This window comes from Sturnira hondurensis, unplaced genomic scaffold (assembly GCF_014824575.4).
Source record: "Sturnira hondurensis isolate 20B ecotype Veracruz unplaced genomic scaffold, ASM1482457v3 Scaffold0000867, whole genome shotgun sequence".
NCBI classification, from domain to species: Eukaryota; Metazoa; Chordata; class Mammalia; order Chiroptera; family Phyllostomidae; genus Sturnira; species Sturnira hondurensis.
In genome coordinates, this window is record NW_028073498.1 from 1383038 (window position 1) to 1410924 (window position 27887).

At 34.8% G+C, this 27887-nt stretch overlaps 1 protein-coding gene across 5 annotated transcripts in view; it reads left to right on the plus strand.

Annotated features, from left to right (window-relative positions):
- Positions 1-27887, plus strand: part of PPARG (peroxisome proliferator activated receptor gamma) — a 145858-nt gene that overhangs the window by 56890 nt on the left and 61081 nt on the right. The window contains exon 1 of one of the 5 annotated variants that reach the window (XM_037050806.1): positions 9065-9199. The exons of the other annotated variants lie outside the window; for them this stretch is intronic. Coding sequence (XP_036906701.1) covers positions 9118-9199 — 82 coding nt within the window. The 5' untranslated portion in view covers positions 9065-9117. Of the gene's footprint in view, positions 1-9064; positions 9200-27887 lie in introns of those variants that run through there. 5 annotated transcript variants of the gene reach the window in all.

The following is a 27887-nucleotide window of genomic DNA, read 5'->3' on the forward strand; positions in this document are numbered from 1 at the left end:
AAAGTAGCAGTTTATTCTGTCCATCAAGGAAAATAAAAATGTTTTCTTTGAGGATAGGAGGTACAAACACTAGGAAAAACCAGTGTCTTTCAAAAATCATCTGGTAATGGTTTTCACTGTAAAGCTTTGTCTATTTGTCCTTAGTAAATTGGTATAAAGAGTCAAGCAGAATTGTGTTTGAATTCCAACTCTGTCACTTACAAGAATTTTTAGTTTGGGCATATCACTTTATCCTTCAGAACCTCTGTTTTGTCATCTAAAAGAATAGTTGTGAGAATTTAAGATGATTTAAGTAAATCAGTGCCTGAAACAGAGTAGGGTTTCAATTACAATATTATGAATTCTTATCAACAAAAATTTATATCTCACATATGACAACTTAATCAGTATAATAATAAAAATGTCAACAACTAATACCTCTATTGCTGTTAAGTATGTTTCATGAACATAAGTGCTTTGTGAAGAAATAGTTGTATTTCATACAAGTAGAGCGTGAAATCTTCAAAGCAAGTCTGAATTTTAAAAGTTCATAGTTCTTAGCAGAAGTAGACCCATCTTACTCATAATAGCAATTAGAGATTTCACAGGAAATAAAGTATAACTTCATGGCCAAAAAGCATTACCAGATTCCACACTGAAGCCCTATTCAATACTTTTATTTGTTTGTTTATTTATTTTTGCTTTGCTTTGAATCACTTCTCAGTGCCATTGTGAATTTCAGATGAGATAAAACACTGTACAGCTCTAAAGTACTTTTCAAAAATTAGTGTATTATTACCTCAGTGTAAATTTTCACCTAGCATTAAGAACAAGGAACCGTGTCAATAGAAAAGAACTCCAAAATATTAGGATGACTCATGAAGAATCTATGAATGAGGCAAAAGGACAGTTGTTAGCAAAATGAGTTCCTAAACTGCTGGTTCAGATATTACCAAATTTTAAATACTAAGTTGTTATTGAGCATTCTCTTTGTAGAGAGCACTGTCTCTAAACTCTGTGGTGAACTCTGGCATTCTCATGGGTGATTCATCTACATTAAGTGAATCATATAGTACAAATACTTTCATGCTGAGACTTCTAACATGATTGTTGGCATTAAGAAGAATTGATTAAAACAATGTATCTGAACATTTTATTGCACCATTTTAATGAGATAAAGCACAGTTTGCAGCTTTGGACTGTAAGTTAGTAAACCTGATTTCTACCTCAAAGTCTGCTATTAATTATCTTGGTAATACCTTGAACAAACCATTTAATTTCTCTGGAACCTTTTTTTCTTATATGAAAAATTAAGAGTTTTAATGTGTTAATCTCCTGGTATTAAGTTTGGTGAGTCTGTGATCTCAATCACAAAACCAGTAAATTGTTTATTTTACATGAAGTAAACCTGCATGTAACTTTGTGGCTCTAAACTTGCTTCAGGATCTTTGTGGATTCCTAGTGTGGTTCACCAGTGATAGGACGTGTTACCTAGGGAACCTTCATGTAACTGATCTTGAAAAATTAATTGATAATATCTGAACAGTGAAGAAGATACATGTTTTAGAAGTTTGGGATTTCCCACAACATAAATATGGGTCAGTTGATAATATAGCTCATGGTATTTTATTAAGCTAGAAACCAAATAACTGGTGAGTTTCATATGTTGCATGCAAAGACAAGTTAACATAGTTTAGGTGGGATGTCTTTGGTTCAAAAGTATGATAATTGGAAAAGTGTTTGGTTGATCCCTAGAAAGTGGTTAGACAGGTTAGGCTCTTTTTCAGGTATGAGAAACCAGTTACCTTTTAAAGGGGAAGGGGAGGATTGTTTTAAGTTGGTTTTTCTCTTTGAGACTTTCGCTTTACAGTTGGGGTGCTTTTTTTTTTCTTCATATAAAAGTGCCTTTCATTCTGTCACCCAGTTAGCAGTGGAGTATAAAAAGGAAATAGTAACCCAAAATTAGAAAATGAATAAGAATACAATATGCAGAATTTCCATTATACTCTAAATGAACTAGTTATAGGCATACTATTAATTATCTCAACATCAGAACCTAAAAGGACCTCAAGGATTATTCATTTTGCAGAAAGCCTTCTTCTCATCCTGAAGATGAGAAATATGAATCCAAAGAGTTAACACAACAAGTCTGTGGCTGAACCCAGATAGGAACCTAAAACCTAGACTTTCTGGCTCCATTGTCATTGTGCTTTTCCATATATTACACTGCTTCAGCATCTAGAAGACCTTTTAAAAATCTATATGTTTAGAAGACTTTTTAAAATATCAATTACACATCTACTTGAGCTATTGGCTACAAGTTAACATCATTTCATTGAGTTATTTTTTCTAAATTAAAATGGTATGTTAGTTTAAAATATTTATCTTGTATAGACAACATGTTATTTTTTGAAGTCTGAACCAAATGACAATTTGAATAAAGAAGGTTGGATTTTGCCTTTTAAAAGAAAATGACATGTATTCAAAGGAGGCCTTCCTTTGTCTATTCCTCTGAGAATACTGGGCTTGCTGTGGTGGTCATGATGGAATTTACATTAGCATACAGGATTATTATTATTTCTTCTAAAAGGCATGTGTCCCATTGGAACATCATTTCTTCCATGTTGTGTCTCCTGTGACTATGAGGTTAGCCTGAATTGATGCAGCCACCACTAAAAGATGAGGTTCTGAGCCAACTTTAATTGCTCTAGGAAAAAGCAACAGTTTTGGGTGGGGGGAGAAGTGAGCTTTAGACAGTCATTCTGGTTGTTAGCAATTACCTGGATTTCTAGAGAGTACCATCAGGAAATTTATGTCTTGTTGGAACAAGAAGAAAATCGATGCTGTTGTCAGTTCATTAGGTTTCTGAACTCCTCCTTGAATGATACATGTGAGACATGTGGCAAGCAACTGTTCTTTCATCATTCTCATCACCAACAAAAACAGTAAACATGTTTTATGCCAACTGGGGACATTGTTCTAGTCTCCGGGGATACAAAGAGGTATTAGATTTTTTTCTCTCAAGGAGCTCCTCACCTTTTAGGAGCTAGTTTAAGTGTTCTTAGCACTTATAGCATTAAATGTAAATTTTAAATGAGGTTATAGCAAAAGAAAATATTATACACACTATCCTGTATTGATACAAACATAGCTCATTTAACATAAACGGAAAAGAAAACAATTTTAAAAGTCTAAATTTAATCTAGAGATGAAGTTCAAATTTAATCTGTAGCCAGAGAAAGCAAGATTTCAAGAGTAATGCAACACAAAAAAATGTTTAATATTCTGTTTTTTGAGACTTTGATGAAAATCATTCTAAACACTGAATAATATTTTTAAAACTTTATACAGGCACATTAAACAACAATAAAATTTTTTAAAATAAAACTGTGCAGATACAATACTATGATTTTATTTACTGTAGATTTTTAGAACTCTTTTTGTTATGCATTATTGTTAGCTGTTATTAGTCTATTTCAGTGATCTTCAGTTGGTGTGCTGCAAGGGGCACACTGGTGCACTACAAGAATTTTTAGTATGTGCAATACCTGACTATTTAATCAGGTCACTGACCTCTTTTTCCTTAGGTTGTCAAATATAAAAATGACAACAGCTAACACAACAATAGCTGTACAATGTGAATGAATCAAAATTATACCTATTTTTTATGTCAGAACAACAAAAAATAATTTTGGGAGTGTGCTGCAGAATTTCAGTAATTATTTTGTGTCCCATGAGATGAAAAAGATTGGAAATTGCTGGTCTAGTTGCTTTTTCCTAAATGTACTAAAATTTGGGTTGTTATTTGGCTGAATAATATTCATATTCTTCTGGCTAAAGACAGGTTCCATAAAGTACTATGAAAGATTAAATATCGAAGAGTAGCCTTCCCAATATGGGGACTTCCAGTCAAGATGGAGGTGTATGTAGACACACTTTGCCTCCTCATGTAACTACAGAGAGAATTACAATTAAACTTCGAAACAAATAACATCCAGAACTGTCAGAAAATCTAACTGTATTAAAGTCTGACAACCAAGGATTTAAAGAAGCCACATTAATCTAGATGAGTGGGAATGGCAGAGGAGATACTGTGTGGCACAGAGAGGCAGCAGTACAGGTGGTTCCACATTCACATGTGGTGAGTAAACTTCAGGAGGGACACCTTGGGAATGAGGGATCCCAGCCCCAGGCCAGGCAACACAGCCCAGGGTTCTAACACCAAAAGATAAATCCTAGCTGTAAAATAAATTCTAGCTGTAAAAACTAGTACGGGTTGGGGCAGTGGAAGAAACTGGTCCATTTTCAGGAGACTCTGTTTAAAGGGCCTGCAGAGTCTTAAAAGGTTTGAAAACCCACTCTGGGATTCAACACCAGGGCAACAGCTAGAAGGGCGCCATTTGCACACAAGGAATGTGTGAAGTGACTGGAAGTGGGGCAGTTGCCAGGTAAACCTCCAGGAGCCAGGCAGTGGCACTATTCCCTCTCTGAACCCTCCCCCTACACAGAGCCACAAAGTGGTGATGTGGGTTGCCCCGCCCTGGTGATTACCTAAGGTTCCACACCACACAGTTTACAGGTACTTTTTCTACAATAGACCATGCTACAGAGATAGGAAGTCAAAGCAATTCTGCCTGATACACAGAAACAAACACAGGGAGGCTACCAAATTGTGGAGACAAAGAGATATGGCCCAAATGAAAGAACAGAACAAAACCCCAGAAAAAAAACTAAACAAAACAAAGATCAAGCTATGAGATGCAGAGAGTTCAAAATTCTGCATCTTGGATGTACAGCATCTTAATATCAGGTTGCTCAAAGAATTCACTGAGTACAGTAACAACATAAAGGAAGAGATGAAAGTTACACTAAGTGAAATAAAGAAAAATGTACAGGGAACCAACAGTGAAGGGGAGGAAGCCAGGATTCAAATCAACAATTTGGAGCATAAGGAAGTAATAAGCATGCAACCAGAAGAGCAAGAAGAAACAAGAATTCAGAAAAATAAGGATAGTATAGGAAGCCCCTGAGACATATCCAAACATACCAACATCCAAATCATAGGGGTACCAGAAGACAAGGAAGAGCAAAAAACTGAAAACTTACTTGAAAAAATAATGAAAGAAAATTTTCCTAATTTGGTGAAGGATATAAACATACAAGTCCAGGAAGCACAGAAAGCCCCAAATAAGATGGACACAAAGAGGACCACAACAAGACACATCATAATTAAAATGCCAAAGGTTAAAGATAAGGAGAAAATCTTAAAAGCAGCAAGAGAAAAACACAGAGTTACCTACAAAGGAGTTCTCATAGGGCTATCAGCTGATTTTTCAAAAGAAACTTTGCAGGCTAGAAGGGACTGGCAAGAAGTATTCAAAGTGATGAAAGACCTACAACCTAGATTACTCTATCCAGCAAAGCTATCATTTAGAATGCAAGAGCAGATAAAGTGCTTCCAGGATAAGGTAAAGCTAAAGGAGTTCATCATCACCAAGCCCTTATTATATGAAACGTCAAAGGGACATATTTAGGAAAAAGAATATCAAAACTATGAATATTAACATGTCAACAAATTCACAACTATTAACAATTGAATTAGAAAAAATAAGCAAACAAACAGAACAGGAACAGAATCATGTATATGGAGATCATCTGGAGGGTTTTCAGCAGGAGGACATAGGGGAAAATGGGGGGAAAGGTACAGGGATTAAGAAGCACACTTGGTAAGTGCAAAATAGACAGGGGGATGTTAAGAATAGTATAGGAAATGGAGAAGCCAAAGAACTTACATGCACAACCCATGGACATGAACTAAGGAGGGGAAGATTGCTGGAGAGGAGGCGGTACTGGGCTGAGAGGGGAAAATTTGAGATAACCATAATAAATTAAATATATTTTTAATAAAGAGTAGCCTTCTTAAGTACCATACTGTCTATTATTTTCTAAGATCATAAACTGTGATAGAGTTAAATAAACTTTTCATCTTCCTCATACAATCATTCCTACTTAGCCCCATTTTTCTTTTGCTAAGTTGCATATTATACCCACAACCACATACATACCATTGTCTCCAAAGTCCAAAGAGAAATTACTTTCTTCTCAACCTCTGCATTGCCCAAAGGCCTATATCCCTCAATAGAAGAAGTTGAGTCAGTTTTTGTGGGTAGTGCATAAGGAAGGTGGTCTTCTACCACTCCTCACTCTTAAAATTACCAAAAACTATCATTTAAGAGTTTTCCATGGAGTGAAAAGCAATAGAATTCTATATAGAGGTACCTTTCAGATGCAAAGTGCTGATAACAAATTGATATACCAAGCATTTAGACACCACCTAAAGCTCCAGGACCTAACATTACAATGCACTTTACTTGCATGCTCTCTTAAGGATCTTATTATAATCTTTCAGATTTTGATACAATAAAAAGTAGGACATTGAGGAACATTAAGGCCTTGAAGATATAGTCACAAGCATGTCAAAACTCTCAAGTTTTCTGACAATCATATATTGTCCATTGACAGTAACAACTTTAAGCAAAAATATTGTTTCTGATATCAATGCATGCTAATTGACCTTCAGTTAAGTAAGTTAAAGGATCACTCTTTTTAGACATATTTGGATAATTTTTGTTAATATAGTTAAATGTGGACTCATTGAGGATAGGAACCGTGGCTCATTAATGTATTTATCTCCTGTGCCTATAATAATACCCGGTACTCAGCAGATGTGCAGTGAATATTTGAGAAATGGATACATGCATAGCTGTAAAGTAAAATGTGATTTTTTTTAGTATCTAAGGACTAAATAGATGCATAATTAGATTCAAATGAGACAGGCTTAATTTATTTTGTTCATTTTAATATTCATGTGAGCAAATTATTTCTTAAGTAACCTAGTGCCATAGTGTGATAGGACAAAATATTATAACTAACATGATTAAACAGTCCATGTTGTATAAGTATTTTTAGTAACTTTAGGGATGCTTCTTATATTGCTTGCTTTGTATATGCTATCAAAAGTGTAAACATTTATTGTGCCTGCTATGCGCCAGACTCTATATTTACCAAAATTGTAATTTTGGTTTATTAAATTATGCCTGGTTTATTAAAAGAGGTGATTTAGGCACTTCTAAGAGTAGAAGTTGATGAAGGGCAATAGTTGACTAGCCTGAAAATTAGAGGCCTAAAAATCTAGATTCTAGTTGTAGCCCTGTCACTACCTCACTGTTTAATCTGGACAATTTACTTGTCATTTGGGGACCTAATTTTCTCATTTTATTAACATGGTGTTTGACTCTAAAGAGTTCCTCTCACTCTAAAATGGTATCTTTCTGCCAGTTTTATCATTACTATAATCTGGCATAATATTAGGAACACTTTAATAAATATGCAATTTTTTAAAAGTTGGAGAGACTTTGGAATCTGAGAACAAGAATGAGGTGATGGTCTGGAAGTAGGTAAGACACTGCCACTTAATAGGATTAAGACTTAAACACATCTTAGGACACTGAGTAGAGATATTTGGAGGCAGAATGGGGCTTAAATTTTTGTTCTGTTTTATTAACAAGAAGAAAAGTGCTTTTGACTTTAATCATTTACATTATTTTGACCTATCATAAAGACAACCAAGAATCTTAGGTTTAATTACATCTTTAAATATTATGTCATTGTGTCTGTAATATAAGTAAATTTCCCAGCACTCAGAGGGAAGGAGAAACTCCTTTATTGAGAATTCAGATTGAACATAGTTCTACACAACTATACAGCTTGTTTTATAATACTATAATTATCTCAGTCATTTGAATCTTTAAATTGATTGACCTAATAAAGGCTTTTGGGGCTTAAAATAGTGATGTAATTGTCCAACTGTCCATTTTATTCTGTGTTATTGAGATCCACTAAACATTTTCCCATCAAGCTGTTGCTCTGTGATTGACAGGGAAACTTTTGCTAGTACCCTTGCAAGACAACTACTTACTCAATGGAGAATAATCAGATATATATTTATTCCACTTGGGGAATATTGAGATTAGCATAATTCAGAGAATTATTGCCATCTGATATATTGCCCTATGTGGGGCATCTTTTTAAATCCACAAGTCACTGCAATTCTATTAAGCCACTTATGTGACAAGAGCAGATGAGCTCCCACATTGAATTGTGGCACAGCTAGTGTTTCTCCTTGCCAAAAAGGGCAAAGGCCTTGAGCAAGAAGCCGGCTTTTTCCTGATTACAAAACTGACCACATTCCTTGCCAACCTATCAGTATCTGTTTGGTTTTTTTTTTTTTCGGGTAATGCATTATTCTTCTCAGAGAGAACTTCACTTTTTTCATTATGACATGGCATTTGTCATTTAAACATCAACTGATGTGACATTGCTGCACTGCTATTAATGGATAAACTTAATAATCAAGTTTTTAAAAAGAAAACCCTGATATAAAAAAATCTAAACCTATCAGCCCCTACCTTCATTCTCTCAACTCTTTAATTGTACAGAATTCGGACAGCAGTTAGCATCATTCTGGGCTTTGTGAAGTAGTAGAATAAATACCTTAGCATATAACATTTCAGTAGAATGCTGATAGCAAATTTAAAAATATGAACACATGTTTGAATTCAAATTTTTCTTCAGATAATATGATTAGAGATTCGACCAGGGGTGGGTAGCAAGAAAAAACTTTGTCCAAATAAATTTATCTGGTGTTTCAGAACCCAGAGATTTACAGTTTTCCATTTAAGAAGCAACTGTGAATATTGAACAATCTTTTTGCTTTGATAGTTTTAAATACTGTATAGTTCTCACCCCTCATAAGACACTAAACATGTGGGCCATTGGCGAGACAGTGTGGCAATATTTTCCTTGTAATGTACCAAGTCTTGCCAAAGCAGTGAACAAAATTATGACACAACATTTTGTCACAGCTGGCTCTGTGACAGAAGAGTGCCAGCCAACTCAGGCCTGATTCTTTGTGCGTTTATTCCCACCTCTCCCAAATATTTGGAAACTGATGTCTTGACTCATTGGTGTGTTCACAAGTTCTACTACCACAAGTCTTTTTCTTTTAACGGATTGGTCTTTTGCAAGAAATAGACAAAATATCAGCGTGAATTACAGTAATTTCTATTCCATGCTGTTATGGGTGAAACTCTGGGAGATTCTCTTATTGACCCAGAAAGTGATTCCTTTGCTGATACACTGTCTGCAAGCACTTCACAAGGTAAAGTTCATTCCAGATGTGGCTATTGGGGTACTTCGGGCATTTATAGAAAGCTAAAATTGCTCTTGTTGTTTGTTTTCTAAATTATATTTGTTATAGTACTGTTATGTGTGTAGTACAGTATTTTAATGCTTAGTTTACTGCTATTGGGTTCACTTATAAGCATATAAGAACTTTAAAAACAAACCTAAACTAATTCATATTTTATCTCTGTGCATGACTCCCATTTCTTGAAGTTTAAGCATTAAAGGTAGATTTACATAAAGACCTATTTATTTTTATTTCCTGGATTTATATGTGTTTGGCAAAATTACTTAAGGTCTCTTTAGAATACATGAAGAGTCACTTTTTATCCTTTTAGTCTTATATATTAGCTACCTCTCACAGCAGTTTTTATTCCTCCTGCAGCATTTTTATTTCTCTTAAAGCTGTCTCAGCATGTTTTTGTTCCACTTTAATATCTAGATATTTGTGTGTACATTTTAATTGCTACCAAAGAATTGCAAGCTTCCAGAGTGTACGACCAAGTTAATCAACTTAAATACTTCTTTATATTTCTTAGGATACCTAGCATAGTACCTAATGCATTGCAGAGTAGTGGGGACCTTGGAGAATATCTATTCTTAGCATCTCATTTACACATAAAGAAAATGAGGTACCTAAATGCCTATTGCATGCTAAACAAATGACTAATTACTACTTTTTCTCATACATAGCTATGATTTAAACAGATATATGATTTTCAACATTTCTTTCTTTGCTGTTGCAAATGTCAGTTCTTTCTCCTTTTTTAATGCTTTCTAATTTTAATTTTTTCAATTACAGTTGACACTCATTGTTATATTAGTTTTGGGTATACAGCATTAGAGTTCTTCCTTTTACAGCTCCTTCTACTGGACTTTCTTAGCACAGCTTTTTTCTGTTTTAAACTGTTTTGTATTTCTATATTTCTATTTTATTTTTTCTTCTCCTGGATGCTAAAAATAGATTGTGTTAAGTAGTGTGATTCATATTTTACAATATTGGTGCTAAAACATTAAAGTTAAGTCACTTAATTCTTGAAATGATGGCTTTACATTTTAACATTTTAATTTTTCTGGAAGCCTGAAGTTTAAACACATTAAAGGTAATTTTTACAGGAACTGCTATAAAGGACACATGGACAAAACCAAGGGGGAGGGTGGATGCAAGGTGGGTTTGGCTGGTGTGGAGGGGAGCAGTGGGGAGAAAATGCAGACAACTATAATTGAACAACAATAAAGTAATTAAATTTTTTTAACTCTTGCTTAAAAAAAATTAATTTAAAATATTCCCTGAAATTATGTTTTATTTTATTATGATGATTTGACTCAATGTATATTTCTATCATCTAAGCCTCTTAAAAAGGAATTTAATTTCATTATATGATAAAAAAAGGTCTGTTCTCTTTTTCTGCAAGCCATAAAAATTATGGTTATCTTTCTCCAGTTACTCATTTAGCTAGCATCAAGGCAGAATGTTCCAGCAATAGTGTGAAATAATTCTTGTGTCAAAATTTGATAGTTGTGCCAGTTTGCAAAGAATGTGTTCACAGGGCAGTGCAACAAATGTTTAGGTTAACTGGGTTACAAGTACTGTTATGGTGAGGGAGAGCTGTGTGATTCAGGTTAGTTTTCATTCTGTACTAATCTCTAGTTTTATGCCTTGAAATTACCCTGGATTTAATTTTTTTGAGTTTCAAACCCCCTCAAATTAGGAAGAAATACTTTTCTTCCTAATTGACATGGTACAGAACAGAGTTATTACCAATTAAGAAATTATATGTTGTACCAATAATTTAACTCTTATCTTACATGGTATCTGATTATTTCTTATTCGTAAGTGTTGTTTTCTGTTAAAATATGAGGTTCTAAAAGTCGAAGATCTGTGGTTAACGTGTATTGTATTTTATAGATATTCACGAAATACTTACTCTACCTTTGCCAAAATGGACAAACTTAAAAATAAATTGAGAATGTGATCATCATTAGCTATTTGAGTCTGGCAGAGATGAAACACTGTAGAGATTAGGTAATTGGCCTAGATATAGTAATTTTGGTGCTCCTTCTTCCTCATCATAGGCAAGGAAGAATTGGGGGTTGCTGCAAGTAGATGGGTGTTGCTATTGGCTAAAAAGTAGCTTATTGAGTGTGAATGATCTAGATGTCCAGCTACATTGGTCATATTCATAAGATTAAAAACTCTATGTAGCCACTCTGCCCAAAGAGGGCTTTTCCACTTTTTTCTGGGCTCCATGATCATTGTGACCCACTTTATCTTATTCTCTTTTCTGTCTTCATCATGAGCTTCTCAAGCAACCTCAAGTAACCCCATGCTGGCTCTGAAATCATTTCCACTAGTAAAAATTGGCAAGATTGAAGGGAAGCTTCCACAAATTCAAGCTGAATATGCCTCCTACTTTCAGTGCCAGACTTAGTCCTGTGTGAATTCTCTAATTTTAAGTTGTTGCACCAGAGCATTGAAAGATGATGACATGCTTGTCCTTTGGAGCTGATTGAGCAATGGAAATATGCCTTAGAGACATGACAAATGCTGCAATAGATGATTCTTGAAACAAGAGTCTCTCCTGAGATAGGAATAAGTGATTGATTACCCGTCATTTTTATTGAGGGATATTTAAACTGTGTCCATGTGCTTCCAGGCAACTGTATACTTGGAACCAGTTAGGTAATTGACCAAAGTTTTTCACCTTTCCAGAAGTTTGAAGGGTCCAATGTAGTATCAGAGGATGTAACCACCAATCTTGTCTTGGCCACATACTTTCTCTGTGAGTTTGATTAAGTCACTTATCTTCTCTGCCCTCTGTTTCTGCATATATTAACAGAAAACACAGGGTTATTGTGAGGATTAAATGACACAATATTTGTGAAAGTACATCTGAAACCCAATATAGAGTGTATTTTTTGGCCTTGTAGTATTAATCACTTGTGGATAGAATGGAAGACATATAATTTTCCTAAATGCCTAAATTTGAAGTATTTTAAGGATTATGGGGATGGGGGAGAACTTTAGAATTCTTTATGCCACATTAGTGGCAGTTTTGAGTGAGATGAAGTTTCTGCATGGCTTCTGGTGAAGTGTTAATAAGGAAATGACCAAACTTAGAGAAAGCATCTTTATGTCTGATTATTTTAAGTGGGAGAATTACCTCCCGCTTTCATTAACATTTGTCCATGAAAAGGTTGAATTTCCAAAAGTCGAAATCACTTTTTGGACCTCAGTGAGAGTGATGATTACATATATTCTTCTCAGAGACACTGAAAAACTGTCTTAGATTATAATGTTTTCTATATGCTGAAAATTAAGGTTATTGACATACCTCTTAACTTCATAATCTAACATGTCATAATAATTCAGGGCCTTTTTAAAGAATTCACTGTTATGGCCCCAGCTGATATGGCTCAGTGGATTGAGCATCAGCTGCCTATGAACTGAAAGATCACTGGTTTGGTTCCCAGTCAGGGCACATGCCTGGGTTGCAGACCAGGTCCTCAGTTGGGTGCGTGCAAAAGACAACCAGTTAATGTTTCTCTCATATGTCGATGTTTCTCTCCTTTTCTTTTTCTCTCTCTCTCCTCTCTCTAAAAATAAATTAAATAAAAATTTAAAAAATACTTCTGCTATTGTCCATATTAATTTTTTCCTTTAGTGTGGCTCTGATTTTATTATTTATTTCTGATTTAACTGTCCAAATCTCTTTTCTGATAACCAAGACTTAGTATATTTAGTAAATTTCTAGACTCTGAGAATTTCCTTACTATGTTTTCAAAAACTGTTTTCTCCTGTACTTCCTTCAAATTATGAATTATAGGAATCACTCAAAACAAATGTCATTTATATTAGATGCTTCCAAGTAAAACACAGCATTTTAAAAAAATTTATTTTTCCATAAATTTCTAAGGAATACAACTCATCTGTCTTGAAAGCTACCTGACAGCAATTATCCATTTAAACTGTTGAGGTATAAAACATGAGTCGTTAAATGAAAAACAATTTTTATACTTCTGAAAGTATAAAAGTTGTCATAGATTACTATGTTTGTCAGTATTCTCACTTATAATTTGAATAAGATCACCTTGAAGAAATTCTAAAATCATTATAGCTCTTTGTAAGGTACATATTCTTTGCATCAGAGGAAATCTGAGCAAAGCAAATTTCTTCATTGTATTAGATCAACAAACTGACAAAGTTTCTATTACTTTAGGTTCCTTTGAATACCCTTAAATTAGACATTAGAAAGCTATTCAGCAAATGCCTCCTGTGCATCTGCTAATGTTGAATATTTGTGAAAATATATGATAAAGAATGAGTCAGACTTATCTGAATGGAACTAAGTTTCTATAAAACTCTACCAGCTTACCCTCTTTTGGCTGTTTGAGTGCACAGTTTTTTAGACCCCTGTTATTTTTATTTATTTATTTTATTAAATAATCCCTTATTTAAATAAGAAATTGGCAATACAAGATTGAAGTTCCCACAGTGATGAATGGTTTGCTTTATAAAATAAATTTAAAGCAGTCAACTGTCAATTACCTACATGTGAATTATCCCTCATTACCTTATTCCAGGATTTCTGTACAGTTTTTTAGCTGACCTTCTAAATGAGAAACTCAGCTAAATGGTTCTAAAAATCAGTCTTTATTACCAGTCTTCTAGTAAGCATTGAGCATCTACTATAGTGAACATTGTGAAGTCTAAACACTTTTGCCTGGCTTCCAAAGCTCTTTATAATTTGGTTCCACTTTAGGTATCTCCCCTACAAACCCATGAGATTGGTCTCCTTACTCTAATAGGACTAACCTCATTGTCCTATGTATAAGTCATATTCACTATGGCCACCAAAACCTATCATAGCTTGGAATGCCCTTCCTAATTCTTCCACCTTTTCAAATCCTCCTTGTCCTTCAAGGGAAGGTTCAAGTAACATCTATGCCATGAAGCTTTCTCTGATATATTACTGTTAATGTTGCCCCTCTCCTCTAAACTGAAAATATGTTAAGAATATGTCTTCTCTCCTCCCTCCACTGCCACCACTCTGATCCAGGCTGCCAGCCCTTGCCTGGATTGCTATCTCAGTCTTTCAACAGATTTTCTTGCCTCTGCCCTTACCTCCCAATAGCCTAGTCTCAGCCCATCATCTAGAGGGATTATTTTAAAAAGTAAATCAGATCTGTCACTCTGCTCAAAACCCTACAGTGGCTCCTCACTTCACTAATAACAAAAGCCCAACCTGCCCTACAGTTCCACCCCACCCAGTCACCTCTCTGTCCCCTCTTCTATCTGCCCTTTACTCACTCTGTTCCCCCCACACTGGCCTCCTTTCTGTTCCTCCAACATTCCATGCATGCTCTTGCCTTAATGCTTTCCTTCCCTCTGGCATCTTAGCTGACTCAGCTCCTCCTAATCTTTGCTCAGATCATACCTTCTAGGGAGGACTACCTTGACCACCTCCCCTCAGTGCCAAATTATCTACTCACCCCCAATGCCCTTCCCCTACCCCTGCTCTACACTTTCTTATTTCTAAAGTATTCATCTTCTAACATACCATATAATTTTTTTGCATTTATTGTTTAGTGTCCACTTTACACCACTAGCATATTAACCCCACAAAGGCCGAGATCTTTGTCTTTGGTCCCCCACTGGTATATACACCAAATGCCTAGAATATGCTCTATGAATAGCAGGGCTCATTAATTCTTATTAAAATGAAAGAATAAAATCCTCTAACCTTTTTTGGTCTGTATCACACTATTTAGCCTTTACCTGGAGACTGCCTGACATTATTTTCTGTTTTCTGTATTCCCTGGGCCAAATTACCCAGTCACTGGGGATAAAACCCATGTTTTATTCTCTTCTTTGTTTTACAAATATCAACAATCAACACAGTGATTTTCAACCTTTGTCATCTCATGGCACACGTAAACTAACTACTGAAATTCTGTGGCACACCAAAAAATATTTATTTTGCCAATCTGACAAAAAGTATAGATACAATTTTGATTCGTTCACACCAGATGGTTATTGTTTTGTTGGTTGCTGTCATTTTTTTTTATTTGACAATTTAAGGGAAAAGAGGTCAGTGCCCCTGACTTAGTAGTCAGGTATTGCATGTTTTAAAAATTCTTGTGGCACACCAGTTGAAAAATCACTGATCTAACCCATAAGAAGTATCTAATGAGTTCTTGATGACTTACTAATACCAAACTGATCTCCTGCTTTACCCTGGAAGCTCCTGAGATCAAGCACTGGAATATATTTAACACATACAAACCAAAGTTTAGTGTACACTAAATACTGTTCTAAAACCAGTGCTAATATAAACAAGCCAACAATATTACATATGGAAAAAACAAGTACAAATATATTTTGAATTACCTATTACTTACAGTTATTTGCACCGTATCCTCTCATTGGTTTGAATATCATTAGCTGAGTATCTTTAAATATTAATTTGAGTGACTTAAGTTTGTGAATTATCCAAATGTCTGGCTTCTGCAAGTCTGCCTACTTTTTGAAACTTCCAGTATTCATTTAAACTCCCAAGAGACTAATTTGTGATCAGTGCTAAGAGGAGTAACTTATTTGGCTCTGTAATGTACAGCATACACAGTACTTAGAACAATGCCTGATATGTAATGTGTCCAACAAATGTTAATTTTGTCTTCTGGCCCTTAAAATGGAAGTTACCACTTTGATATAATATAGATTTTCATTATTTGTGCTATCAAAAGTTTTCTATTACCATGGTTAATTAAGTCAGACTAATTGCTTATTCTCTTATAATCTTTAGCATTTTTCTAAGCATTTGGATAGTACTGGATAGTTACATATTATCAATCATAGTTCCAGAAGAAATGACATGTTTGATTTCTTATTTTAGCAAAGAGCCAGTGGCAAAATTTAATAACAAGAATTCTAACATTCTAGTATGTGTCCCATACATGTGAACACAATGACTCCCCTTACTTCTTTAACTTAAGTCACTTTTTTTGGAAAAAATAAAGTATTTGTTGTTTTTATGTTTTTGCTTTGCATTAGCAATCAAATATTTTTTAAAGATTTTATTTATTTATCTATAGAGGGGAAGGGAAGGAGAGAAGGAGAGAAATAGCAATGTATGGTTGCCTCTGGTGTGTCCCCTGCCGGGAACTGGCCTGCAACCCAGGCATGTGCCCTGACTGGGAATCGAACCACGATCATGTGGTTCGAAGGCCCACGCTCAATCCACTGAATTACACCAGCCCGGGCAGCAATCAAATATTTTTAATGCAAGATTATTGGATGTTATTTTACTGTTGTTTTATACTTTATATAAACTCCTGCCTTTATTTTAGTTTTTTAAATTGTAGACCTGTTATATAGATGTCTAGGCAAGTTTGCTTAGTTGATTAAAATATGATGCTAATAAGAACCAAAAGTGTAAGCTTGACATAATTGTGGCCAGAGTTGTATAGAAATCTTTGCCATTGATACAGCCACATCTCTAGCCAATTACAAGATATGAACAATCGACCCAGTAGAAACCAATTCAACTTGCAAGTGTATGTCCTATATAAAATCTGATCATCTTTCATATTATATTCATTTAATTATTACCACTTAAGCAAACTCAGATAATATAAGGGGCATGCTGAATGATAGAGACAAGTATCTTTTCTATACATCTTTATCAATGATCAAATCCTAATCATCCCACTCGGGCTCTCATAATTCAAAAGCCATCTCTACCATGAAGTTATTCCCAATTATTTCACATTAGTCTCTTTCTCCCCTCCATTTGTAGAGCACTTATTGTTTCTATTACTACTAGTTTGATCTCTATACTTCCTTTGGTTATTAAACATCTTTTATCTTGGTAGGCTTCTAAAGATCAAGAACTACATTATAGTGTATTTTTTGTAAGGCCTGAAAAATACCTTGAACATACTATTAGGTAACTGGTTATCTTGATTTGAGATGGTTATGATTTTATATTACTGAGTAAGCATATACTGAGATTAAGATATTGAGAAATAAAAATGCCAAAGAACAGTGAAACAAGGAAAGCTTTTAGGAAAGAGAAACACCATTATAAAATATAATGATAATTGTTCTAAGAAGCAAGGTTTACAAAATATGCTGTTGATACTAAGAAGAGTTAAATAAGTAGCATAAAATTGGTAGCTTGGGTTTACCTACTATTTCATTTAAATGGAATGTCTCAAAAGATTAACTCACTGATCCAAATACATTAAACTCCCAAACACAGGACTGCTGATGTAGGCATTAGCATTTGGAAAAAGATTTCCTGCACTATTAAAAAACACACAGGGCATTTGTAAACAGAATAGATCTTACATATAAGTCAAACATATCTAAAGCAAAAACATAACTTTGCATACTCACTCTTCAGGATAAAATGTATATCCTTTGAAATTTTACCTGCCCTGTATACACTGATTTGAGGATCTTGGTTGAGTATGCATTTAGCCTTTGTTGTATAAGGAAGTAAGTTAGAAAAATAGGTAGTTTATTAATACTAATGTTAATACTGTTTTATAACATCTGAAGAGGAAAATTCTTAAATGAATGCCGTAGAAATTATAACAATCCTTTTAACACAAGTTGGTGACTTTTTATTGGCTTATCTGGTTGATCTGCATGTTTTCTTCTACAACCCCCCACTCCTAGAACACTTATGGAGTATCTCCTAGTTAATCTTTAAAAAATATCTTTTTATCCTCATCTGAGGATATGCTCATTGACTTTATAAAGGGGAGAAGAGAGGGAGAAAAAGAGGGGAAGAAATATCTATGTGAGAGAGAAACATTAATTGGTCACCCCTCACACGTATCCTAATTAGGGGCTGAACTTATGCAGGTATGTGCCCTGACCAGGAATCAAACCTATGACCCTTTGGTCTACATGACAATGCTCCAACCAAGTGAGCCACACTGACCAGGGCTCTATTTAACCTTTTAATTAAAGTATGTTATAATGTATAGAGAAAAGCATGTAAATCATTTTTGCAAATGAACATACCTGTGTAATTTGCACCCAGATAAAGAAACAGAACATCAGCACTCCAGTAGACCCCTGACTATTCTAATTTCTAACCCATAGATTAATTTTACCTGCTTTTGAGTTTTACGTGAACAGAATCATACATTGTTTATACTTTTGTGCTTGGATTCTTTTGCTCAGCATTTGTTTGTTTGATTAATCAGATTATTGAATATAACTACTTCATTCTCATTACCATATAGTATTTTATTGTATGAATTTATTTATCCAACTGTTGGTGGGCATTCAGGTGGATTCCAGAATTGCAAATATCACCACTAAGAATATTCTTGCATAAGTCTTTCAGTGTATAAGTGTACACATTCCTGTTACATATATACTTGGGCCATGAGGTATGTTCAGCTTTAAGAGATATTACCAAACACTTTTGAGTATGGTTGTACAAACTGCCACTTACACCAGAACCATCTGAATATTCCAGTTGCTATGGCATTTCCCATCTTTTCTTTTTCTCTTGGTGTGAAAATGGTAATTTTTTCCTATTTTTATTTTTTCAATTTTCTGTACTAAGGTTATAGTCCTTTAATTTATTTTTTCAATTACAGTTGACATTCAGTGTTATTTTATGTCATTTTCAGGTATACAGCATAATGATTAGACGATAATTTACAAACTGATTCCCCATTCGCAGTTATTACAGTATTACTGCCTATATTCCTTATACTGTATTTTACATCCTTGTGACTATGTAGCAACTACTAATTTGTACTTTCAAATCCTTTCAACCTTTTTTATCTGGCTCCTCAGTCCTTCTCCCATCTAGCAACCCTCAGTTTGTTTTCTGTATCTAACATTTTGTTTCTTTTGTTTGTTCATTTATTTTCTTCTTTAGATTCCATGAATAAGTGAAATCATGTGGTATTGGTCTTTCTTGGTCTAACTTATTTTATTTAGCATAATACCCTCTAGGTTCATTCACAGGTGATAAGATCTCATTCTCTTTTATGGCCAACTATATTCCATTGCATAACTGTACCACATCTTTATCCATTCATTGTAGATCTACACATGGGTTTCTTCCATATCATAGCCATTGTACATAATGCTGCAATGAACATGGAGTGTATATATCTCATTGAATTAGTGTTTGGGGTTTCTTCAAATATATACTCAGAAGTGGAATTGCTGGGTCATGAAGTAGTTATATTTTTAATTTTTTGTGGAACCTCCCTACTGTTTTTCACAATCGCTACACCAATCTGCAATCCCACCAACAACGCACAAAGGTTCCCATTTTGTCAAATTTGTTGTTTGTCGATTTATTGATGATAGCCATTCTGATAGTTGTGATGTGATATCTTATTGTGGTTTTAATTTGCAAATATTTCTCTAATAGTTAGTTATGTTGAATATCTTTTCATATTTCTATTGACCATCTGTATAAACTCTTTGGAGAAATGTCTATTCACATCTTCTGCCCATTTTTGATTGAATTTTTTATTTTGGCTGATGAGTTATATGACATAAATTTTGGATATTGGCCCCTTATTTAATGTATCATTATCAAATATCTTCTCCCATTCAATGAGATGTCTTTTCATTTTAGTGATGGCTTTCTTTGCTGTGCAAAACCTTTTTAGTTTGACGTAGTCCCCTTTGTTTATTTGTTTGTTTCCCTTGCCCAAGCAGATATATTGGGAAAAAATACTAATAAGAGCATGTCAAAGAGTTTACTGCCTATATTCTAGTAAACTCCATTAAGTTTTACCATTAAGTCCTTAATCCATTTTTTGAGTTTGTTCTTATATATGATGTAAGAAAGTGATCTAGTTTCTTTCCTTTTCTTTTTTTTTAGGATGCAACTGTTCGATTTTCCCAACACTGTTTGTTGAATGGATCACTTATGTTCTTGTCCAGTTTTTCGTACATTAATTGACCATGTAGGCATGGGTTTATTCCTGAGCTCCTTATTCTGTTCTATTGACCTATGCATCTATGTTTATGCCAGTACCATGGTGTTTTAATTAGTATAGCTTTGTAATGTAGTTTGATAACCAGGTAGCAGCATACCTCCAACTTTGTTCTTCTTTCTCAACATTGTTATGGCTTATCCAAGGTTTTTTGGTATTCCATATAAGTTTTAAGATTATTTGTTCTAGTTCTGTGAAAAATTCCATTGGTATCTTGATAGGGATTGCATGGAATCTGTACATTGCTTTGCATAGTATGGCTATTTTAATGATTTAATTCTCCCTATCCATAAGGATATGCTTTCTATATCATTATGTAATGACCTTCTTTTCTTTTAAGATAGCTTCTGTTTTGAAGTCTATTTTTCTGATATAAATACTGCTATCCCAGCTTTTCTTTTTTCCATTTGCATGAAATATCTTTTTCCATCCCTTTACTGTCAGTCTGAATATGTCTTTAATCTGAAATGGGTCTCCTGTAATCGGAATATGTATGGATCTTGTTTTCTTATTCATTCAGCTACCCTATTTTTTTATTGGAATATTTAATCAATGTACATTTATTCTGATTGTTTATAGGTATGTAGTTATTGACATTTTTATTATTTAAATCTATGTTTTTATTTTCATCTTAAAAGAGTCACTTTACCTGGGGTGGTAAACACACAACACATTGTGCAGATGGTATGTTACAGAATTGTGCACCTGAAACCCGTATAATTTTGTTAACCTGTGTCAACCCAATAAATTCAATAAAAAAGAAAGAAAAGAAAAAAATGGAAGCCTCATGTACCATTGGTAGTAATGCAGAATGCTGTAGCCACCGTAGAAAACAGCATGGAGTTTCCTCAAAAAATTAAAAGTGGAACTGCCTTTTGACCCACCATCCCCATTTCTGGGAGTATATCCTAAGAAACTGGAATCACTAATTTGAAAGAATATATGCACCTTTATGTTCATTGCAGTGTTATTTACATTGGCCAAGTTCTAGAAACAGATCAAGTATTCATCAGTAAATGAGTAAATGAAAAAGCTAAGGTACATTTACAAAATGGAATACTACAGGGCTATAAAAAAGTTGGAAGTCTTACCTTTTGCAACAGTATGGATAGACTGGGAGATTATTATGCTAAGTGAAATAAGCCAGTCAGAGAAAGATAAATATCATATAATCTCACTTACGTGTGGAATCTAATGATCAAAATAAGCTGGTGAACAAAATGGAAACAGAGGCATGGATATATGGAACATACTGACAGCTGTCAGTGAGGAGAGGAGGATGGGAGACTGAATGAAAGAAGCTGAAGAGACTAACAAAAACAGACATACATGATACATAGACGTAGACAACAGTGTGGTGATAGCCAAAGGGAAAGGGGTTGGGAGCATGGGTGGACAGGGGCAAAGTAGGGGAGAAATAGGGACCAAAAGAGGGTGGTAGGCACACAATGCAGTGTGCAGATTGAGTTGTACACTCGAAACCTGTATGATTTTGTGGACCAGTTTATTAAATTCAATAAATTATATATATATATATATATATATATATATATATACTCACCCACACATATATATACATCTATACATGCACACATATATATATACATACATATATATATGTGTGTGTATATATAAAAGGAAGTCACTTTAACATTTCTTGTAGTACTGGTTTGGTGGTGATGAACTCATTTAGCTTTTTCTTGTCTTGGAAGCTTTTTTTTTTAAACCCTCAAGCAAAGATATGTTTTTTCTATTAATTTGAGAAAGAGAGAGAGAGGGAGAGAAAGAAACATCGATGTGAGAGAAAAACATCAATGGGTTGCTTCCCTTACATGCCTCAACTGGGGATCAAACCAACAACCTAGGTATGTGCTCTGACCAGGGATAGAACCTGCAGCCTTTTGGTGCATAGGACAGTACTCCAATAAACAGGGCCACCCAGCCAGGGCTGTCTTTCATTTTTTTTTGCCAGGTAGAATAATCTTGGTTGTAGGCCCTTGCTTTTCTTTCTTTCTTAAAAAGTATCTGTCTATCTATCTATCTATTTAGATTTAATCTTTATTGTATTTTTTTCCCAAAGCCTTTGCTTTTCATTTGTCCTTTCTGGCCTGAAAAGTTTCTGTTGAGAAATCAGTTGACAATCTTATGGGAGCTCCTTTGTATGTAACTGTTTTTCTCTTGATGCTTTTAAGATTCTCTCTTTGTCTCTAACCTTTGCCATTTTAATTACGATGTGTCTTAGTGTGAGCCTCTTTGGGTTTATCTTGTTTGAGACTGTCTGTGTTTCCTGGAATTGTGTGTCTTTACTTCACCTGGCCTGGGAAGCTTTCAGTTATTATTTCTTCAAATAGGTTCTCAGTCCCTTGCTCTATTCTCCTTCTGGTAACCCTATGATGAGGATGTTACTACACTTAATATTGTCCCAAAGGTTCCTTAAACTATCCTCATTTATTTTTTTTTCTTTTTGGTATTTCAAGTAGGTATTTTCTGCTACCTTGTTTTCCAAATTGCTGATTCAGTCCTCTGCTTCATCTGATCTTCTGTTGATCCCTTCTAGTGTATTCTTCATTTCAGATATTATATTATTCATTTCTGACTGGTTCTTTCTGTGCTCTTTTTATGCTTGCTATCTCTTTGTTGAAGTTCTCACTAAGTTCCCTGAGCATTCTTATAACCATTATTATGAACTTTGTATCTGGTAGATTGCTTGCCTCCATTTAATTTCTTTCTTTTTCTGGAAATTTCTCATTTTTTTCATTTGGGACGTGTTTCTTTCTCTCCTACATTTTGGCTGCCTTTTTATGTGTTCGTTTCTATATATTAGGTAGATCGTCTATGTCTCCCAGTCTTGGCAGGGTGGCTTTATGTAGTAGATGTCCTGTGGAGCCCAGTGGCACACAGTCTCCCTGGCCACTTGAGCTGGGTGCTCCAGGAGTGTCTCTTGTGTGGGTTGTGTGTATCCTCTTGTTGTTGAGCACTGATTTTGGTTGGCATGTCAGTTGGTGGGAATGACCCTCAGGCTAACCAGCTGTGTGGATTGGCATGACCTCAGTGTACAACCTACTGTGTAGGGGCTGACCCCATGAGGTGGGGTTTGCCCCAGCAGGGTCTGGTGCCTGCTGAGACTACCCTTTGGGAGTGCCGTTTGTGGAGCTGTTCAGTTTCTACCTGTGCATCTGTGTCTGTGAGCTTGATCAGAGTTTCTCAAGAGTTTTTAAAGGAAGACTGTAACATGGGCCTAGGCTGGCTGCTGCTAGAAAGAGCCTCAATGATACATGAGTTGGGTGGGGCAGGGTCTCAAGGAATCATCAGGACTCAAGGGGTCAGCTACTGAAGTTCCCCAGGCTAATGTAGATTCAGGTTTGTCTATGTTGGAGGATGGTTCAACACATGGACAATGGCAGCCTTCCCTCCACTCCTCGCCCTAAAGCCACAAAACTCAGTTTCTCCCTGTTAGTCTCTGGCAACCCCCTAGTTACTATCCTTTCACCAGAACCCAGGCTGAGTACCTGTGAGAGTTTGTGTGTGGTCTTTTTAAAGGGATGCCTAGATTTTTAGCAGCCTTCTGTCTTGGACAGAATCTGTGTTGATTTTCACAGCCAGATATTATGTGGACTCCTCTTCCTGGCACTGGTTTTCTGGGCCAGGGAGCCTGGTAGGAGGCTGACACCACTTGTTCCTCAGGGGTACCTCTACATCTGAGATATCCCTCTAAATTCTCAACCATCATAAGTGGATGTGGGGCCAGACTGCTTCTCATCTCCACCTCTCCTACCAGTCTCAACATGGCTTCTTTATATCCTTAGCCATAGGACTTTTGTTCAGCAAGTCTTCAGATGGTTATGCACATTGATTGTTCAGTAATTTAGTTGTAATTTTGATGTGGTCATTGGCGTATGGTGAGTACAGCATATATCTACTTCACCATCTTGACCAAAATGGTTCTTCATTTTAGCCATTCATTTGATCACATTTCATTTAGCCACCACATTGCATAGAAATCTTTGCTACTTACAAAAAATCTCTTTGCTATCAATACAACAACATCTCTAGCCAATTACAAGATACAAACAGCTGTGTATGGTGGTATATTATAATTTTTATTTTTCTTTCTCTGATAACTAAAAAGTCAAACACCTTTTAAAATAATTTGTTGTACACTTTGTCTACCCTTTTTTGTGAAGTATCATTTCAAATCTTTTGCCCATTTTATATATGGCATGAGTTCTAAAGCATACTTTGTCAAAAACATGTAATGAAGACACTCTCTCCCACTCTGTGTGGCTTTCTCATGCTGTTAATAATGAGTTTTTAATCTTAATATAATCCAATATGTCTAATTTTTACGATCAGTGCTTCTTATATCCTGTTGAAAAAATCTTTGCCTACTCCAAGATTGATAAAGTGTTTTCCTACTTTTTGTTTTAAAAGTTCTTTTGTTTTATATTTCAAATTTAGATCTGCAGTCCACATGGAATTGATTTTTGAGTATGGTGTAAGGTAGAGGTTGACTTATTTTTTTTCATAAGTATATCCAATTGACCTGCTCCATTTTTTGACAAGATCATCTTTTTTTTCAGTAGGCTGAAGTGGCATTTTGGTTATAAACCAGGTGCCCATATACATATTTGATTGATTCTGTACTTGCTATTTTATTGCATTGGTCTATTTTTTTCTCTTTGCACGAACTAATATGTTTTCTTAATTACTGTAGCTTTATAATTGGGTTAAATGTTTGGTAGTAGAGTCCTCCAGGATTGTTTTTCTCTTTAAGATTGGCTTGTCTATTCTTGGTCTTTGAATTTCCACAGAAATTTTAGATTAAGCATGTCAGTTTCCACAAAAATACTAGGATTTTGATTAGAATTTTTCTGAATCTGTAGAGAAATGTGGAGAGAATTGACAGCATCCAGTATGGAGTCTTTCAGTCTCTGAACATGGTATATTTAGATAATCTTTCTTTTTTTCAATAATAGCAAGATATTACATATATTTTGCTAGATTTGTCCCTAGGTATTTGATGTTTTAATATTATTGTAAAATTATTTTTAAATGTCATTTTTGATTTGTTTCTGGCTTATAGCAATACAGTTGATTTTTACATATTGGCCTTCTATCCAGCAACTTTGTTAAATTCTCTTATTAATTGTGATGTCTTTTCCTCCTTGTTGCATTATATAGGAATTCTAGGACAGTGTTATTACTGACCTTAAGAAGAAAGCTTAAGTATTTTACTGTCATATATGATGGCTACTTTCGTTATTTCATTTGTTCATTTTTTATAGATATTCTTTATCAGATTAATGAAGTTCCCTTTTCTTTCCAGTTAAGAGGTTTTTTAAAAAGTCATGAGTGTCAAATTATATCAAATGCTTCCACATAGAATATTTTTGATAATGCTATAATAGCTCAGGAGGACGATCTAAAATATAAAAATGTTTCCTCTGGATATTTAATATCACATTTTGTACTATTTTAGATACTACACAGTATCACTAGTTAAAATCTGAAAATCAGCCAATAACCACTGACTTGGCTACATCTGTTTTGACGCTTTCGTTCTCAATGTTTATTTAGCTTAAGACCATTGTCTACTCATTAAGAGTGCTTGGCACAGTGAATTGAAAACAAAAGAAGAAACAGAAGCATAGTGTATCACATCATTTTGCCAGACTAAACAACTCTAAGTAAGATAGTGCCTTTCCCTTCTATGATAAGTTCAGGCTATTTGAGGTGCTTCAGTAGTAAAGCATTATTTAAAACCACCCACCCATTCTATCCTCTCCTGGTTGTAGGAAGGAGGTCCTTTACAATGTTTGAGAGGTGGGCACACCAAGAGAAACAGTACCTAGGTAGATCTTTGGTAGTTTCTTCTTTTGTGGCTTGTTACAAATTTCTAGAGCATTCTTTTCATTTTTTTTCCTTCCCACTCAATCTCCTTTCTTCCATTAATATTTGCCTATCACTGCAAAGTCAAACCAAAATGTGAAGAGGGAGCTAGCTGAGGGGGGAAACATTCCATTTCCTTTATTCTGACCTAAGCACTATTCATGTGCTAGCAGGTAAAGCAGGAATTTCTACCAAACCAGAGTAATTAACTGTTCAGCAGATTTGGCCTTCATCTTAATTAGTTTATTAGCAATAAGTCTCTCTTTAGAAATGTGTGAAGGTAGTTTTAGCAAAAGAACCTAGCTTGACCATAGAGATAAAGAGGACATGAATCTCCAGCTAAGAAAGCAGAAGAAATGGATGAGTGAGGACATTATCGTATCCTCTTTCCTGTCTCCTGGTATCTTTGGACTGGATTAGGCAAGCTATCTAAACAACATGTGGCCCATGCAAGAGAAATTAAGAATGATCTCTAAAATTAATGGTATGCCCTTTGTTGATCTCAGTTGAAAATATGCTATAAGACCCTTTGGCTTATTATAAAGAAATGTGCATATACAGAAATGTGCATATTCAGAGAAACCACAACAGAATTCAAACATCAGCTCTAATACATATTACCTGTATGACACTGGGCAAATACTTAACCTCATTCTAAGTTTTTCAATATGTTGGGTGGTAATGATAGTTGCATAGGACTGTCTATATATATAAATTCTATTGTGTATATTCATATACATTTATAAATTCTATGGATACATTTATAAGTTACATATGTAATGATTTAAGGTATAATGCCTGTCATATAATAAGTGCTTAAGTACTGTTAGCTGTTATTAAATTGTACTTCTGCTAATGGGATCCAGAGTCTTTTTCTTCCTTTACTAATCAAAATCCATGATACTAGTGAAGGAAAATAAATGAATTGATAGAATTTATTTTTTAAATGCTTCAGTCAAGAGGACAGTCATCTATTGGTCAAATATCAAAAATATTTTCTGATTTTTCTTTATTTTACTTGAAATGACATTAAATTTTTAATACTTTTTTCAGGTTGTTGCATGGTAACTCCGTTTAAGAGGACTGAAAACCATGCAGGAAATATATGTACTTTCTCTATTAGGTGAAATCATGAGAAAATGTAATTAAAAGATATTTAACTTAATGTTTACTTTTATCAAAATAATACTTGTACATAGTTTTTAAAGTCAGATAATATAAAGCTTTTAATGAAGAATAGCAGTCCTCAGTCCCACACCCAGTTCCTCCTCAGAGGCAAGGATTCTAAATCTTTTCGACATTTCTCCTGGTATTTACCTCTATATCTTAAAATACATGCTTATACTGCTTTTTTTAAAAAATATTTATTTACTTTTAGAGAGAGAGAAAGGGAGGGAGAAAGAGAGGAACAAAAACATCAATGTGTGGTTGCCCCTTGTTGTGTCCCCTACTGGGGAACTGGCCCATAACCCAGCCATGTGCCCTGACTGGGAATGGAACCAGTGACCCTTTGGTTCCTGTGGCTCAGTGGATTGTGTGCCGGCCTGCATTCAATCCACTGAGCCACACTAGCCAGGGCTTATACTGCTATATTTAAAATTGTATTTATTATTCACTGACTCCCTACTGTAAAAGATAAAATTTAGCCCTTTACCACTACACATACTTTCCTTAACACAGTTCCCCTTCTCCATCTTCATAATGTACTTATTTGTGATTTTAAGTGAAATCAGTTATCTAAGTTTACATCATAATAACTTTGAAAGTGCTGCTTACAGTTTAGCCAG